General features: G+C 42.2%; 1 protein-coding gene across 8 annotated transcripts in view; it reads right to left on the reverse strand.

Moving 5' to 3' along the window:
• Nucleotides 1–3975: 3975 nt before the first annotated feature.
• The window catches only part of SLC5A6 (solute carrier family 5 member 6), a 28497-nt gene continuing 15010 nt past the window's right edge, over nt 3976–17462 (reverse strand). For 2 of the 8 annotated variants that reach the window (XM_088152199.1, XM_088152203.1), the window contains exons 12-18: nt 15468–15554; nt 14451–14623; nt 13566–13586; nt 12321–12424; nt 11402–11523; nt 9929–10060; nt 3976–8994 (exon numbers count right to left, since the gene is read on the reverse strand). In XM_088152199.1, coding sequence (XP_088008325.1) covers nt 8743–8994; nt 9929–10060; nt 11402–11523; nt 12321–12424; nt 13566–13586; nt 14451–14623; nt 15468–15554 — 891 coding nt within the window. In that variant the 3' untranslated portion in view covers nt 3976–8742. Of the gene's footprint in view, nt 8995–9017; nt 10061–11401; nt 11524–12320; nt 12425–13565; nt 13587–14450; nt 14624–15467; nt 15555–17462 lie in introns of those variants that run through there. The other 6 variants (XR_015798150.1, XM_088152202.1, XM_088152201.1 and 3 more) reach the window with 6 other exon arrangements.

The raw sequence follows: 17462 nt of genomic DNA on the forward strand, positions 1-17462 counted from the left end.
GAAGCTAAACTGGCTCATCTACAGTACCCTGTTCCTGGGGAAGAAATCACACGTGAGCTGGTTCACATATTGCACTAAGCCAGTTATGGCGAATCTTGTGGGCTCGGCATGTCAACAATTTGGAAAATGCCTAACTTGACTCTGCTGGTGTGTCACACACACCAAAACAAAAGAGAAACAATTCTTTACATATTTATTTTTTAAAAAATACAGTCCAATCGTGTGATGCTATGTATTATATAAAGAAACGTTAAATAATTACAAAAATGAAACACAAGTAAAACAAATTCAGTTTCTTTGGTAACTCAAACAGAATAGTTGTTGTTGGGTGTTGGTGAATGCTAGTATGTCACCCAAAACATCGTGGTGTGTCACCTTTGGCCTGCGTGTCCTAGGTTCACCATCACTGTACTAAGCCATAATGTGATTGGTTTGATCTTGCTTTAGTGTGTTATGTGAACCAAGGCATTATGGCTTATTCCAGGCCAAACACAGCTTAATGCAATGTGTGAATCCCCATTTGCCTTAAAGCCTCCTAATTACATGACAAAGCTATTTTTAGGTGGCTATTGTAGCTGCCAGGCAAGGAACACTTTGCTGTTTAAAGTGAGGCAATCTATCTTTAGTGAACATTGTGGAAGCAGTAGGTAAAAAGCTAAGGTGCAGGATACTATACCAGAAAAAGGAAATTGGTGACTCCTGACTGCCCCAGAAGGAAGAGCACAAGTAGAAGATTAAGTAGAAGTCAGTGATGGGGCAAGGGAGTGATTGATGGACTATTAAAGCAATTATCAACTTAAGTCACAAGGAAGGTAATGTCTAGATGCTTCTTCTGGGAAACAGGAGCAGATGTTTATTGGGTAAAGGAGGTAGATGTACTGACTGGTTTCTTTCCCAATGATTAGATATTCCAGATTTATAATTCAGTGTTCGAAAAGTAGTAGTTCATGTACCTTGCACTCAACTATGGGAATATGTTTATGGTAAATAACTGAAAAACAGGAAGCTCCTTCTAGCACAAGATACTCTAGAAATTGGGATAGATGTGTCAGTAGTAGCACAGCTGGTAAATACAAGGGATTTAAACACGAGAACTTTATCAGATGGAATAAAATACCTTAAATAGATGGGTTTACAAGTATATGTAAACACAGATTCAACTAAGGCCAAGCCCATAATATTTTGCTTCCTGAGATAAGATGGTGTTCTCTCTGATATGACACAGATTGGGGGGGGGGGAGTACAGGTGGTCCTTGTTTATGTCCACTCATTCAGCAACCAAACTTACGACGGTGTTGAACTAGTGGTACTTACAACTGGTCCTCATACTTACATCAGTCACAGCGTCCCCATGGTCATGTGATCACCACTTGCGACCTCCTTTGGGGAAGCCAGCAGGAGGTCTCAAATGACAACTATGTGACATCTTTGCTTAACAAACTGCAGTGATTCGCTTGACAACAGCAACCAGAAGTGCTGGAATTTTCATCGCTAAGTGGCAGTCACGTGATGTCATGCTTTACGACCACATCACTTAGTGACAGAAATTCTGGTCCCTATTACCATCATTAAGCAAGGACTACCTGTAGCTTGTAGGTCACATGAAATGCCCAACCTCTTTTTTGCAGTCACTGGAATCACACCATGTGGTACCAAAAATCAACTGTGCAGTTTTCTGTCATTTTTTAATGGGAAAAAGGTATGTTAAACTTGGTAGGATTAATACATCTATACAAGTATCTAGTTATATCATTACATCACTTTCCTTCCTCTGCAGTCCTTGGTTGCTAAAAAGAAAAAAAAATATGTCCCTTATTCTAAAAAAACACATTGCTTTCCCTGCTACACAGAAAAGCCAACTGTTTAATGTTGGGACAAAACAGGGTTCACCTATCAATCCAAAATGTAATTTGTTTGTTTGTGGCTTAATACGTTCTGGGAACCCAATTTATTGTGATTTATTTGTGAGATTGTGGTTATCCAAGCTATGATTTGGCAAAATGAATAAAAGTCATTGGCTAGACCTGCCCAGTTGGAGTCCAACTTGGAGATCTGAGCAACTTTATCCAACAAATAGCCAGAATATTCCTCACAGTGGCCTTGCAGATGATCCTATGGCCCATCCCTGCCCAGCAGGACCAAATCACCCTAAATAGAACTGCTGGATGTAAATCAGTAGACTCAATGACCGTGGAGAAATATTGATATTTTGCCCCCCACTATCACCATGAGGTAATCATTAATATATGCTCTTATCTGTGTTCAGTCAGACTCACTTCAAATCTTCCTCCAACAACACTTCAAGTGTTTTTCCTGGCACTTCATCTACTGGAGCTGCTCAGTACACCAAGGTGCACTCACCATCAGCACCCAGCGAGAAGCAGTGTAGGGGCAATGCAGTCCAAGGACGCAGCCAGCCCCCCACTGCAGGCAGCAACTAAGGCCATGGCCAAACCACTCACCAAATCCTTGGGGAAAATCCCAAGCTCTCTCTAGAAATCTATTGATCCATCAATCACCTGGGGTGAGCCAAGTGAATAGGCTGTACCTCCCTATGATAAGCTGAAGGGCAATCATAGAGTGATCTGTTCATGGCAACAGACTGATATCAAAGTTCTCCACTGCTGGATCATGCCACGACTGTCCCAAGACAAAAAACAGCAGCCATCAATTACTTGGGACAGGTCCATGGTTGTCATGAAAAACACAAACTCCTAAGCCACCCCAGATTCAATGCCAACATGTGGCATATTGAAATCCCCGAGCACTAATAGCTTCAGGGACTCTAATGCCAATCCAGCAACAGAATCCAGCAGCTCAGGCAGGGAAGCTGCCGGCTAACAGGGAGGTTGGTACACCAGCAGTAATCCCAATTGTTTAAGCCCAACTTCAGCCAAAGCATGTTGCATCTGATTATCTGTGGAATAGAGCCTCTGAAAGCCTGCAAGGACTCACAGATGGCAACAGCCACTCTTGTCCCCTCCCCTCTTCTTGGGTCTCAGCTGATGCAAAACCCGAAAATGCGTGAGCATAGTTCTAAGAGACATACGCTCCCCTCTGGGCCCAACCAGGTCTGTGCCTTCACTCATGATAAGATCATGAATGAGAGCAGCTTTGTTGCCCACTGATCTGGCATTCAAAAGCAGCAACCAGGGCCACTAAGGATCCAATAGCCTGGCACTGAGGATAGAAGCCAAGGGCTGGCCAGCAGACCACTTTCAAACAATGGGCCAGGTGTCCATGAATGTGGCCCACTCTCAGGTTCCTACCATACTTCCCTCTGCCCATCACCTTCATGATGCTCCTGCCTGCTCTCCATCCCACTCCCACCTCCTGCTCCTTCCTCCAAGGCCAAGGTACACATAATCCCACCCACTCCCAATACCCAAATCATTGCCCCAATGACCCATCCCACATGGGACTCAGCCTACCCAAGCATTCTGTGGCCTCAGGGGAGCCAAACTCCTACACCCAGATCCCATCTACCACCCCACCCTATAGAGGGGGGAAGATTACACCCCAAGAGATGGAAGGTGCCAAGGAAACACCACCCCCCAGAGTCCAGGAAACGGCCCCCACCAATCAGCTCCAAAACCCAGCGAGATAGCCAAGAGTCAGGGTCACCAACAGCCCCTAAGTTATCAGTGGGGGCCCAAACACAGCTGGAATAAGAGGACCATTTTTTAAAAATGTGTAGGTTTGTTAGATTTATATCCTGCCTTTCTTCTCAGAGCTCAAGGTGGGATCCATAGCACTGTTTTCTTTCTCACAACCACCCTGTGAGATTGGGCTCAGAATGAGTGAGTGATCCAAAGTCACCCAGTGAGCTTCCATGGCTGAGGATGGACTCAAGCCTGAATCTCCCTAGTCCTAGTCCAATACCTTGAGCCCCTAAATAAGGCTTATATTGTTTTTAAGGAAGGTGGGGCTGAAAAGTGAGAAAAAAGAGGGACAGGAAAGGAAAATAAAGGAAAATGTATTTATTTAATCAAAGAGCCATCCAAGTAAATTGATTCTGGGCAGCTTAAAATAAAAGCCTCATCATTGTGGGATGGTAGCAACTATATTTGTTCCCAAATTTAACTGAGAAGAAATTATCAATTTTTGACCCAAATAAATTGGTTTCAGCACACAGCCATCTCTGTCCCTTCCTAATACAAAACCAGCACCTCTCCCCAGGCACATGATGGTGTTGAATTGTTTCTGTTCTACAATTAGTTGATCTTTTGCAGAAATGGTCCAGCCTGTTTTGAAGATCCTTTCCTAGAAATTCCTTGGCCCTGTCAGTATTTCCCTTGGTCAACTTCAGCTGGATGTCTCAGCCAGGCCTGGCCATAGAAGGGCTGATGCTGGGGAGACAGAAATCAGTGATGCTCAGGCCACACAAAATTATTATGTAAACAGTTTAATAAAAAGAATAACCAAACACCTGCTGACATGCGTATATATGACTTATTTCTTGTGTGCAATAAAGCCACTGATCCAGGCATGTCAAGTCTGTGAAGTTTTACTGAATAGGGGGAGTTAAGATTCTACAGAGTTTATACCTATTGCACATCTGGTAAGTCTGACAGGCCACGAGGTTTGGAAATTAGCCCACAAGCCTGGAATGATCTGCCTCTATGAAGCACATTGCTGTCATCATCCAAATGGCACCGTAGGAATAATCTGAACAAACAAAATCTACTGGAGGGTACCTTTTCCTCCCCTCCTAGTCAAGATGCAAGAAGTCTGCTGATTGTTTTCTCTATTCAGCTGTTCATCAGTCTTAAGGATACAATGGGGAAATGAATAGGACACCGAGTTTATTTTGATGGAATCAGAGGCACAGAATCCCTTTAGATACACAAGTGCTCTGATCTGCTGTAAGAAAACAACTGTGGTTGTTGTTCACAGATGTCTTGGGGGTGTTTTTATATTTATATTCAGCATTATCAGTGGGTTAGTTATGCCTAATGGTTATTATATCTCATTATTATTTCACACAGCAATTTCAATTCTCTAAAGGGATGTAACACAAAATTAAAAAGTTTCATAAAACAAACCACACTGATTGCTTTGTTTGATGGTTTCTTGGCTTTTTTCCTGTGTGTGAAAGTAGATTTGTATCCTTGTTTCTCTAGAATATAAGAGCAAGATCAGACACTAAATTAACTCCGTTCATCTTTATTGGTTCATAATCCATTTCAGGATTCAGTTAAAAGTGTTGTTTTTATTTTGAAAGCTCTATATAGTTAAGATTATGCTTCCTAAAGGAACAGTGTTTTCCATATATTCCTAATACTCACCGTCCTGTGATAATTACTGAAGCCCTTCTATGCAAATCCAGATTACTAGACAACAATTGGGAATGGAAGCTTTTCAGTGGTGGTACTATCAGTAATGAAATGCTGTTTTCAAAGTAGGAAGCCATGTATCTCTTTTTAGCTCCAAACAAATCATTTCCCCAGATTTCTACAATATACAGCAAACTTAGATTTGTTTTAGGTTTTATTTGTCTGTTTTTATTTTACTATAATTATTTTGCCTTTTAGGTTTTGAATAGGTTTTTAAACCTGACTTTATAATACATACTGCTTCAATTATATTATATTTTATTTCAGTGTTTTTTTTACTTCTTACGATTATGACAATTATGATTTGAGAACTTGTAGAATAGCTCAAAGAACTTCAGTTCCTGTGTGATATAAAAATACAGTTCATTTCGTGTAAAACATGTTAATAGACATAATTTTCTCCCCCACAAATAATAAGAGATAAACTCAACTCATCAATACACTTCTCAATTACAGTTTATAAACAGGGGTTTTCAAACTTTTTCAGGCTGTGAAACCTGCTTGTTAAAAAAAAAATCCTGGACTCCTTGATTAAGCATGGGGGGGGGGCTTCTGAATGTCAGCTTACAACCCTCTTTCTGCTGTACCTTAGTGACTAAGGAGGAAAAAAATCTCTGCAAGGGACTATGGCTTAGTACCTCATAGAGAGGTGTTTTTCCCCCTTAGTCCCACAGAACCCATTTATAGAATTCTTGAAAAAAGACAATTCATAACCAGTACATGAAAAGTCATGCTGGGTCTATTTCAAGCCCTTCTAACCCAGCACTGTCTTGCCACACTGGCTAACCAGTGGATGAGAAATGAGCAGGATACGTACACTGCATCACACTGTGTTTCCCAGCCGCCTCCAACAGTGGAGGTAGCATATTCTTCTCCATGAACTTGCCTAATCCTATTTTGAAGACCTCCAACCTAATAAAGCAAGCTCCAGTTTTTCTATGTACTGCATAAATATATAATATCCCACCATTTAGCATAATTAAATGGCCCCAACTTCTAATATATGGGAAAAAGAATCCTATTCACCTTTCCCTACAATTCTCAGTGATTCTACCCATCTCTATTGTTGTTATGACTGACCCTCCCCATATCTTTCAGTAATCATAATTTTGAATCTTAGAAAGCTAAATATTTGTAGCTTTTTCACCTTAGTTAATTGCCTTGGGTTCTTGATAATTCTGGTTGTCATGTCATTTCCAGTTCTCTGAGGTTCAACGACCAGCCCCCTGTCCTTTCTACCATCCAAATGCGGGAGAAAAGAATGGAGAACATAATAATGGATCATCTTTGGGAAAGAAGCTGCAGCCAAAGCTGAATTCATAAAACCATGTTGGGCTGGACTAGAGCTATTGCACTAACAAGCTAGCCTCATTCAGGTGAAGAAGACAGGTAGGATTCAAATCTGGCAATGAGCAAATAGTCTCACTACTTTTATTTGATAAGTACTATCATATTTTATTCCTTATCAATCTTTTTAGGATTAAATATTCCCAATTCTGTCAATTTATTTTCACAGGATTTAATTTCCAATTTCCTCATTCTCCTTTTTCCTGGGACAGCACACATATCTACATCAATAACCCCTCAAAATAGGCTCACTTAACTTCTTGGCCTAGTGCCCAAATTTTAACACCACACAAAGGCTATTGGCACTGGGGCCATCTGAATCTCTACATGAAACCATTGGGTGATTTCATCCAACAACATGGGGTCAGGTCCATTAGTATGCTGATAATACCCCCTCTTCCTCTCAGCGAGGAGAGCAAACACCTTCACTTCCATCACCACCAGTCCCCAAAACACTCAACATAATCTGCTTAATCCCATAGTTCAAAAGTCCTTTCCAATCCAAATACAAATTTTTCTGTTGCTGCAGATGGAAAGTCCCTGGAGATGTGCTGCCAGTAGATAGCTATAAATGATAATTGTTCCTCTGTGTCTGAGTCCCACTGCCACATGTAGGAAACAAGATGCCTACTGCCCTGAATGACAGGCTCTGACACAGCCACAGAACTCAGACTGAGCTCCAGAACAACCACTGCTGTGTTTCCCTCAGCTTCCAGCTAGGTCTTATCCACCTTTTTCCCAGGCAATCCGGAGGCCACTCTGAAGGCTCGGAAAATCATTGTCTCCAGCAGGTGTCCTGATGCCATCTGACTTAGTAGGTTAATATGAATATCTTGGGGTACTTCTTCAAATGTTTTGCTGAAGTCAAGGCACATCCACAGTGTTCCAGTAAAATCCTAACCTGCCTTGTTTGAGATTGCCCTTTTGGATCCTTTTTTTTAGCACCGAGATATTTCTGGCCACGTTCTGTGGATCTTTTGTCCCAAACTGCTCTTGCATATCTTGATATAGGAAGAACAGCTCTTACAAACACATGTGAAGTGCCTCATCACACTGATTAACTTCAACAATGGCTGGGCTGGGAGGGAAGAAAGGGAATTCTGTCCAATTGAGGAAAGTTGATGTAGACATTTACTGTGACAACACTTCACACACACACCCTGCTTCTTTCTGCTTTTGTGAATCTGTGTACCTGCATTCTAAAAGTAAAATCTCATTTGACTGGAGTTTGACTTCTGAGTGACTCTATGGATGCAACTACGTAAGTTTTCTGGGAAGAATATAGAACAGGATTCTTTTTTCTGGCATGTTCCTTTATTTCTCAGTTTAATCTGCTGCCCTGGTATTTCCTGGTGGTGTCCCATTGGAGTATTAAACTGAGTCTGACCCCGTGTAGCTTTCCAAAACCAGCCAAGATCTACTGAAGCTGAAACACTGAACCTAAAGCTCTGAAGAGCATTCCATAGTGAAGAACAAGCATTGGCAGCTTCAAGTCCTTTTGGTATTGATACAGAAGCTTGGAACATCACTACTGGTAGTACATTAAGGCACACAATCCTTCATATAGCAGGATCCAGTTATGACCCCCACACTGCCTACAGCAACAGAAAGAAGGTCAACAAAAAGACCAGCTGTCTTGACTTCATTTCATTGGAAAAGATAACGTTTAACCAAGCATCTCCACTGCTTCTCACCCTAAAGCTGTTACGCTATGGCCAATCCAACCTTATCCGAGTAACTCAAAGACTGGGTTTCTATATTGGGCTAAGTATGGCTAAGGTATGGGAACTTAGCCATTGTCTTAACATGCTGCATGTAAACTAGACCACCGTGTTATATAAAAACAGCAACTGGATTTTGTTAGGGTTTAGTGTATAGAGTGGCCCTGAGCTACCTTCATAGCAATGCAAAAAGTGGACAGAAGGACAACACTTCAACTGGCTAGCACCAGTGAATCAAGGCTCAGTGGAAGGCATGGCCTCTGGAAAATGTAGCATGCCCAATGTCTCTCCTCCTTTCTCCTTGATCTGGATCCACATTCTCACTGCTTTGCTTTTTCTTAGAAATTCTGCCTACGAAGCTTCTCACCGTTCCCATGGGTGCCACTAATTAATTGCAGAACTTCAAAGAGACATCTCTTACCAGGAGGTAAAATGTGTGATATAATCAGAGAATGGAAATGAATGCAATAGTAGAACCTCACTTGTAGCCTTTCTTCATGGTGTTTGTTAGGCAGAGTGACTCCCTCTGAGATGGAAAAAGGAGGATGGAGAAAGCTGGGACAAGTGAGATGACAAACTGAGTCTGCAGACTGCAAATATGAAGCAACAAACATGAACAATAACCATTTTTACTAACAGCAAAAATAATTGCTGAGTATCAGAAAGACAAGGAACAAGCATTAGGAAAATAGACAATTTCTCACAGACATAAAATACAGAGTACAGAAACAAACTGGCTCTCAGGCAAAGCCATTAAGGAGAACAGGAGTCACATTCCCTTGTGAAAAGAGACACCAGAAACGTATGAATGTCTATACTCCCAAAGTAATCCCGCAGCTGCTAGACTTAGGAACAGGTCCATGTGGCTTTCCTCTGTCCCTCCTGGTTGGACTTATGGAAAGCCTATGTGTTGGCTAGATCCAGCCCTTCCTTTGGTAGCTTGATGCTGCAAGATCTTTCAAGGGAGAGGGATGCGACTGGGGCATAACAGTGCATCCTTGCAGTAGGCTCTCTGGGACATCAACAACACTTGATCCTATTGTAAGATCAAGTGGGTTTTTTTGGTGAGTACACCTGTCAAAGGTATAAATATGGGTGGAAGAAAAGAGATCTAAACTTTAAGGACAACAGTAGGGACAATAAGCCATGAAACACCCCCCCCCCATGGCTCATTGGGTGTGAGGTATCCGATATGGGAAGTACCTAGCTATCTCTCAGAGAAATTGGCACATGCACAATGAGGTGGAAAGAACAGGAGAAAAAGCCTGGAAAAAACATTCCACAAACAGGAGAGGACATTGTCAGAAAGGGGTAGTCTGACTAGCCTGGCTGCCATCAGAGATTGCATGAGAGTATCCAGGATTCAGTAGTTGATACGCCAAGATGACAAGAAGGAGTTGGGAATGTTTTTAGTACCAGGAATTCAGGAACTGCAGGTCCCTGCTGTACCTTTCTACCAGTCTCTTTGTTCTATACAGTTCACAGGGTAGTCTCCTGCAAGACAAAAGCATGAGTTCCACTTGCCCGGGGAAATCCTTCAGACGCTTTAACTTCCTCTGTATTGATCCTGGAGGGCAGGCCTTTTGGCAATCCATTTGCCACACCATTGTTGATTTTCTCCACTTCCAAAGAGGCTGGCTCTGAGCAGTTTGCATCCTTAAAAAATAATTATAAGAAAGCACAGGTCAACTATTTCCAAGACTTCTGGAATGCTGCTCTTTAACACACTTGTGTCATAACCTTTCCACTCCACCAGCAGCCCCCCCCCCAGCTCATGCATAACTATTTAAAAAATCCTGAAGATCCAATCCCTGGCACAGAGAAATTTCAGGAATTGATCAAATATGAAGAAACAAGGGTAGGGACAGGCAGAGACTGACCAATGAGGTATGCAGCCACTGAGTCAAAAGGTCACAGGATCCGAAAAGGGTTTGCTAGAAGGAAGGAGGCTCTGAGGAAAAAGGAATTGCTGGAGGATTCAAGAGAAGAGTTTGCTGGGATGGGCCAGTACAGAAAGACTGCAGGAACAGGACGACACTACAGTGTGCAGGAGATGAGACAGCCTATGCTGAATGGGGCACAGAAGAAATGAAGAAGGGAAACCAGATGAGGAACAGGAGATGTTGTCCAAGCTACCAAGGAAGATTCGCTTTTGGGCAGGACCATTTTTTTTCTGAAAAGTTGTCTTAGGAAAGTCCCAGGAAATTATCTCACATCCGCTTGTCCTCATACAGCATCTTAAGAGGGCACAAAATCAGACTACAGCTCTAAAAGATATTGTACTGTGCAGCACAGAAGGGCAGGGAAGGCAAAGACAGAAGCTTGGCAATATTAAAGAACAAGTCTAAAAATGGGAAGCCAAGAGAGTTAATGAGTGAAAAGGCTTAAGAATCTCTCCAGGATGACAAGTCCCCTCATTTCAATAAAGTTAATTATCTCCCAACAGCTTCATTTAGAATAGTATTACTGGGCGGCAGACTCTAAAGCTTTTCTACAATGAGTGTTTTATTTAACCTTCAGTCCACTAACAGGGTGCATGTGGAAGAAAAATGTCTCATCGTATTCAGAACTCCAAAGGAGATGACATCCAAGACACATCACTTCTATACCCCACATTCTGATAAACTGATGCTTTGTAGTTACTTTATGTCCTGATGGGGACTTACAGCCATTTTGTGGGAGCCCCCACAGCAAGTTTTCAAAATTACAAATGTGTCCACCAATTCAGAAAGCCAGGGTCCCTTACCCTAATTTTAGTCAAGTCCCTGCTCAATGCAAGATCTGAAATGCAGATACAATTACAGTATCCTCATCAGTGGCCACCCAGCCTCTGCTTGAATATTTTCTCAGTAAAGGAAAGCTCTCCCTGAGGCAGTCTGGTTTTACTGCCAAACTGTGCTTAAACGTTAGGATGCTTCTCCTAACGTTGAACCAAAATTTGCTTCTCCGCAATGTCCACCGTTCCCTGTCCCCTGGAGCAACAAACTTAAATCTCACCTCTGCAGGGTCACGAACTCCACAGCGGAGCATTTTATGGTACTTTGCAGGCAAACAGCAAAGTAGTCGCGGCAGCACTGGGAAAATAGTTTGTGGATTTACATCCTTCCCACGTGTTGGGCCTGTGAGGGAGAGAAGGCGGCATTAGTAAGACAAGGGAAGGGAAGGAGGAACCTTGCAGGGCAATCCCCCTGCCTACTGAGACCAGGAGTAATGCTAGTAATGCTACAGTATCAGGAGTGGAAAGCAACGCTTTGCGGAACTTAGATTTGCATCTCCTACCAAAGGAAATAAGGAAACTAAAGTTCCTGGGTAATGACTAAACAGAATGTCATCCCCTGAGGCAATCTAACACTATAAGACAAGCCTTAGGCAACCTAGTTTCCCTTGATGATTTGGATTTATATTTCCATCAGGTTCAGCAGCATGTCCAATGATAATGATTTGTGGGAGTTGTAGTCCAGATACAACTGGAGGACACTAGCTTTCCTATTCCTGTAACAAGGAGTGCTGGCTGGAAGACCAGACCCTTCTCCCTTGGTTTTTAAGCCATCCCTTAGTACTGCAGGTGTTTGGCTCCCACCTTTACCAATATCAAAACCTGATTTTATTCATTTTATTTACTCCTGACATTTGCATCGTTTCTTTTCATAAGCAGTCATGGCAGCTTACAATAAGAATAAAAGGGGATACATCTTCACTCTCTTCTCAAGTTCTCCGTTCTGCAGATGTGATGATACTGTGTAAAACGGTGGCAAGCTGTGTTTGGGTATCCAAGGTCAATTTCCCAGCAAGACTTTCCCTTCATGGCCCCTCTGTGCAAAATGCATGTATACACACCCTGCATGTATACTTGGGGCTTGGCTTTTAAGACTTGGATGGTATTTCTAGATCATCCATATTTAAACACGTTACGTACCAGTGAGAAGACTGACTAGCAGCCCCACCACAATGACAGTGGTAGAGTTGTGTGCGCTGTACCACATGTATGACAAATTGTAAAACTTCCGCAACCCTGTGAGCCTAGAAAGAATTCAAGGAGACACATGTCAAGAGCTACTCCCTTCAAACATCTCCCCAGGCTAGTACTGGAACAAAGCCAGGTCCCCAAAGAGGCAATTCCACAAGCTTCTTTTGGGTTGTACAGCTCTCACTACATTCCCTCAGTCCCACTGCAGCCCCTGGGTTTCTGTCCCTCAAGAATATCCAGAAAGAAACATCAGCAGCTGTCCAGTCAACTAACTCAGACAAGGCAGGTTGGTGTGGAATGACAGCAGGGGAACAGAAATAACATGCTCAGTGAGTCACACAGGTTAAAAAAGAAAGACAAGAAGCTTAAAAAGAGTTGGGTCTATCAGTGGCTGTTAGCTAAGGTGATAGATGCAGTCTCCAAGTTGAGAAACACTTGAAACCAGTTATTGGAGAGCAAATACATGAGAAAGCAATGGCCCATCTTGTCCTTGTATTTTTCTCAGTTGGCTATTGTGAAAAGCAGGATGCTGGATTAGATGACTTTTTAATCTGGTCCAAGTGCAACTTTTATTATTGTATTCCAATTCTTACAATAACCTAATGAAGTTGGCCACTACTAACACCTATATATTACAAGGAAAGCAGACAAAGGCTTCCTCTCCTCCATACAGTTTGATCAATGCATCTGTCTTCCGGATCTCCCCATTTGATTCTGGCCTCTCCTGAGGGTAAGTGGACAGTAATGATAATGGTGATAAGAGATTTTTTAAAATTCATTTATTCACTTTCACTTATACAGAGCCTTCCTAAAGAACCTTTCATTGTTCTGTTCTGCTATTCTGTTAAGTGCAATTCCATATTGATAATTTATCATCCTAGTTCTATGTTGCCTACAAAGCTTTATAAATAAACAAATAAATAGCTAAGGAGGGTCTGAATCCAAGAACTACATTGCTCACAAGTCACTCTCTCTGAGCTATTTATATCAATGCTTAAGTATTGCTCAGAAATGGACAGCCCAACAGTTCTAAAAGAAAAATAATAGAAAAGACCCACTAAAAAGAAACAAAAAGGATAACAAAATGGGGTTGAGAGGGAAAAAAAATAGGAAGAGAAAGAGGTGATAGGAAGAATTGGGAAGATTTAGCTAGAGAACAGATTAAGAAGGATAGCACCCAATATCTGAAAGTACCTCCAAGAGTTGAAACACTGCCTGGAGAAGAAAAAACAATGCATTACATTTTGTAATGTGGAGATATGTTAGGGTCAGGGCTAGTCTAAACCTACCAGCAATTCAAGCATTCACTTGTAGGAGGATGTTTTCAGGGAAGGAATAAGAGCATTGTTGAAAGTCCAAGAGGAACATGTCAATGCAATGGATGGTGCATGTGCACAGGACAGCTAAACATCTTGTGGAGGCAGTGTTTAGGTTAAATAAACATTGGAAAGGTTCTGAACTGTGAATAAGTCAACAACTGAAGTAATTGCTAGAAAAGAAACAGGGCAAGGGGAGAACCCTTTCTTGGAGATAGTATCAAAAAGCAAGTAAGGTTAAAGTTCAAGCTGTGACCCTTGATGAAACTTAAGAAACTGAGTAATATTTTAGAGACAAATCTCCTCCCTATTTGCCCTAACCGTTTGCTTCTCAGGCAAGGTTTCTACTACCATCTTCCTAAGAAAACAATTTAGAGCTTTGCAGTGAGCCACCTAAGATTTCTGGAGTCGGGCAAACACCACTTGATTGGAATTCTGAGTATGAAAGTTGGAATTTTTTTTTTAGATTTTTTATCCCACCTTTATTATTTTTATAAATAACTCAAGGTGGCGAACACATCTTCCTTCCTTCCTCCTCCTATTTTCCCCACAACAACAACCCTGTGAGGTGGCTTGGGCTGAGAGAGAGTGACTGGCCCACAGTCATTCAGCTGGCTTTCATGCCTAAGGCAGGACTAGAACCCAGTCTCCTGGATTCTAGCCTGATGCCTTAACCACTAGACCAAACTGTTTGCAGCACTTTCCCATCCTGTTACTTCAGCCCAGAAGCTGCTGGATCAGAGAACAATTTTCTTGTTTTTACCTTTCTGGAGCTGTTGATGAGGTCAACAATGTTGTCATGACAGCAGTAGTCAGATTCCCATCAGTTGCTAAAATAGTGGGTCCAGGAGACACAGACTGGTAGTTGATAACCATGCTCCCAATGCCCACCCAAAATGCCATGGCCAGCCCAGCAATTAATCCAACTACAGCACCCTGTGGAGAAATAAGGAGTAAAGTATGAGGGCTTTCCCACATGCAGAAGAAGGCTTGTCCCCAAAAGGTTTGAACATATACTGGCTGGGTTCACCCAACATGGCAGGTTGAATCTGCTGCTATCCCTAGATTAACCCTGGTGAAGCAGTGGCAGATGATCAAAAGAATTAAAAGTTGCCCTGGTTAAATAGGGGCCAGCCATCTTCATTAGTGTTCCAGCTTCCTTTGAGGAGGCTGGCCAGGTGTTGGGTTTTTTTTTATAGTTACAAAAATAAAAATAAACACCAATGATAACCAAACCAGATGGGAGAAGACATTCGCCTTCCGTTCTCTTTCTTCCCTGTAGGAGCTGAAAACAAACAAAAAATAATAGGGTGTGCCCAGAGCAGCTCTATTTTGTAGAGCTGCTCTAGGCTCTTGCCTCTGTGACCAGCTGCTGGGACAGAAGGTAAACATCTTCTGTTAAGATGACACAGACGATTGAGACAGGGCAGCTTCATCCAAGCCAACTCCAGCTAGATTAATACTGACCTTCCCTTGCCCCGTTGCTGACTTAGCATTTTTGTTGCATGACTCGCTAACTTCATCCTTGACTAGCTATCGACATACTGTGCAAACAGGTTCACTGAGTCTGGTAGTTGTGCACAATACACACCAAAGCCAGCATGTCTGTAAGCTTGTTCCTTTGGCAATACTGGCCAATACTGTTAGAAACCTGACTTGCCACTGTCCTCCACCAAATGTATTGCCAGGTGAAGGGCATGTGCATGTGTGTGTATGTGCTGAATCTGAGACTGGGCATAGATATGAGGGTCTGGCCAGCCCCTGGGGCAGCAACACTTACCACAGAGTTGGCACAAGGAAAGAACATGCCCAGGCAGAATAGTCCCAGCAGTGGTCCTCCCACCATGCCAAAGATGCTGATGGCAGCCTTAGAAGAGGAAAACAAGGAGGGGTGTGTGATTGGGAGGTTTTCTCATGAAAATCTGCCTTACGCTGAATCAGATCATTGGTCTGTCTAGCCCTGCCTGCAGAAGCTCTTTACTGAATCTGGGACCTGCATGAAAAGCAGATGCTTTATTACTCAGCTACAACTTACCTCGGGGAACTTCATTGTTCATCATCAGTTATCAGTTATGATAAAGTATCTGAAGCACAAAAAATGCTACACCTTGGTTAAAATAAGCAAACCCAGTTTGGCCCACAAGCTCCTGTTCTAATGGCTGAGCCAGAAAAGGTATTAAATGCACAATGTTTTGTCAGGGCATCAGGGAAGAGAAATCGTTAAATTCCCTCATCATCTCCTGAAATTCTGACAACTAACATCACTGGGGAGTTGTATTTGATTAAGCTGCATTTGATGTCATCTATAGTTTGTCCATACAGCAGCCTTCCCCACCTTAGGTGCCCTTCAAATATAGACTTCAATTTTCAGAATTCTCAACCAGGGTCCTGCTGGTTAGGAATTTTGGGAAATAATCTTTATACACTGGAATTCACATAGCAGAGAAGGCAGAATTATAATTATCCAGGTAAAAATATCAATTTGGCATACCTGGCACAATAGAAGTGAATTCATTAATTCTTGGTGAATTACTAAGAAAAGATTCCTGGGATTGCACTGAAAAAAGGAATGTGTGAACAATGTATTTGCTACATTTGCACTACATCTTTTGGATAGAGTCCTCCATTTCCTTAGTTGTCATGAGCTGTGTGCACAGGGATTTCTGCAAGCACTTGCTATCAAGAACATGTGGCAATAGCTGTAGTTCTTTCCCAATTCCAAAGTTGCGAGAAAGTAGATTGCAAGGATGTGCAAGAGAATGACAACAGAGGAGGAGGAAGAGAAAGATGAAGAGCATCAGCTGGCTGGTCAGTTGTTCAGCCCCTAGCTCCTTCATGTCAGCTCAGAAAGGGTGGACTGAGAAGAGGGGAGGAGGCAAAGAAGAAGACTAAGAGTAAAAAGAGAGTGAAAAGAATCAAAAAGCAAGTAACAGAGGAGGGCAAAGGAAAAGAAGAAAGAGAGGTAGGTGGGAGAAGCAATTATTACGCTCTGAGAAGGAAAGGGGCCAAGAAGATGAACTGTCACTTTGACAACAAAGTGTTGCTCATCAGCATAAAAGAGGGAGATCAACGAAGGAAATGTTATGAAGAAAAGCAGATGATGGGGCTAGAAAGCTTCTCTCTTTTCTGGGATAATGATCTGGGGCTGCACTACAATAAAGTCCTCTTTATGAAGAAGCAGGCGTTGTTTTTACCTGTGCACTGCATATGATGACCACTCTCAATAGAAGGTCAACAGGGAGAAGTATCACACTCTTTGACAGATGCCTAAAACTGAAAGTGATTCTTTTCAAACGTGGTTTTCACGGAGTCCTCTTTAGCAAGTTTTCTTGAGAAGAAGGGATTGGGATTACAAGAATCCCATCAATTTGAAGGACCAATTTATCCCCATGTACATTAGGGTGGAGATGTTTTAATTTTCTTTCTACAGCCTTCTTATGATCCAGTGAGGAGACAGGTCTTTTCACTTATAATGGGAGTTACATTAACAAGTGTAGTGTACTGGGATAGGGTGCAAGTTGCTATGGAAAGAACACTTAAGGCACACATGGGCTGGGGTTTTCTCTAAATCACAAGGGCAAGCTGTTATATCTTCACTCCTATATTTCAGAGGGCAAGACTTTAAAGTGGACTCAAGATAGAGCTTTACAGTAAATTGGAAAAGTAACACTAGGCAGGTAATTTGCTGGCACGAAGGGTTTCTTGTTTATATTCTGCCAATGTAAGTTACCTAGGTCACCCTGATTTACCTGAAGAGCCCTATCAAACACTTGCT

The sequence above is a fragment of the Python bivittatus genome, unplaced genomic scaffold (genome assembly GCF_059951505.1).
Source record: "Python bivittatus isolate LINGU-HERP-01145 unplaced genomic scaffold, Pbiv_v1 ctg000690_np1212, whole genome shotgun sequence".
NCBI lineage: Eukaryota > Metazoa > Chordata > Lepidosauria > Squamata > Pythonidae > Python > Python bivittatus.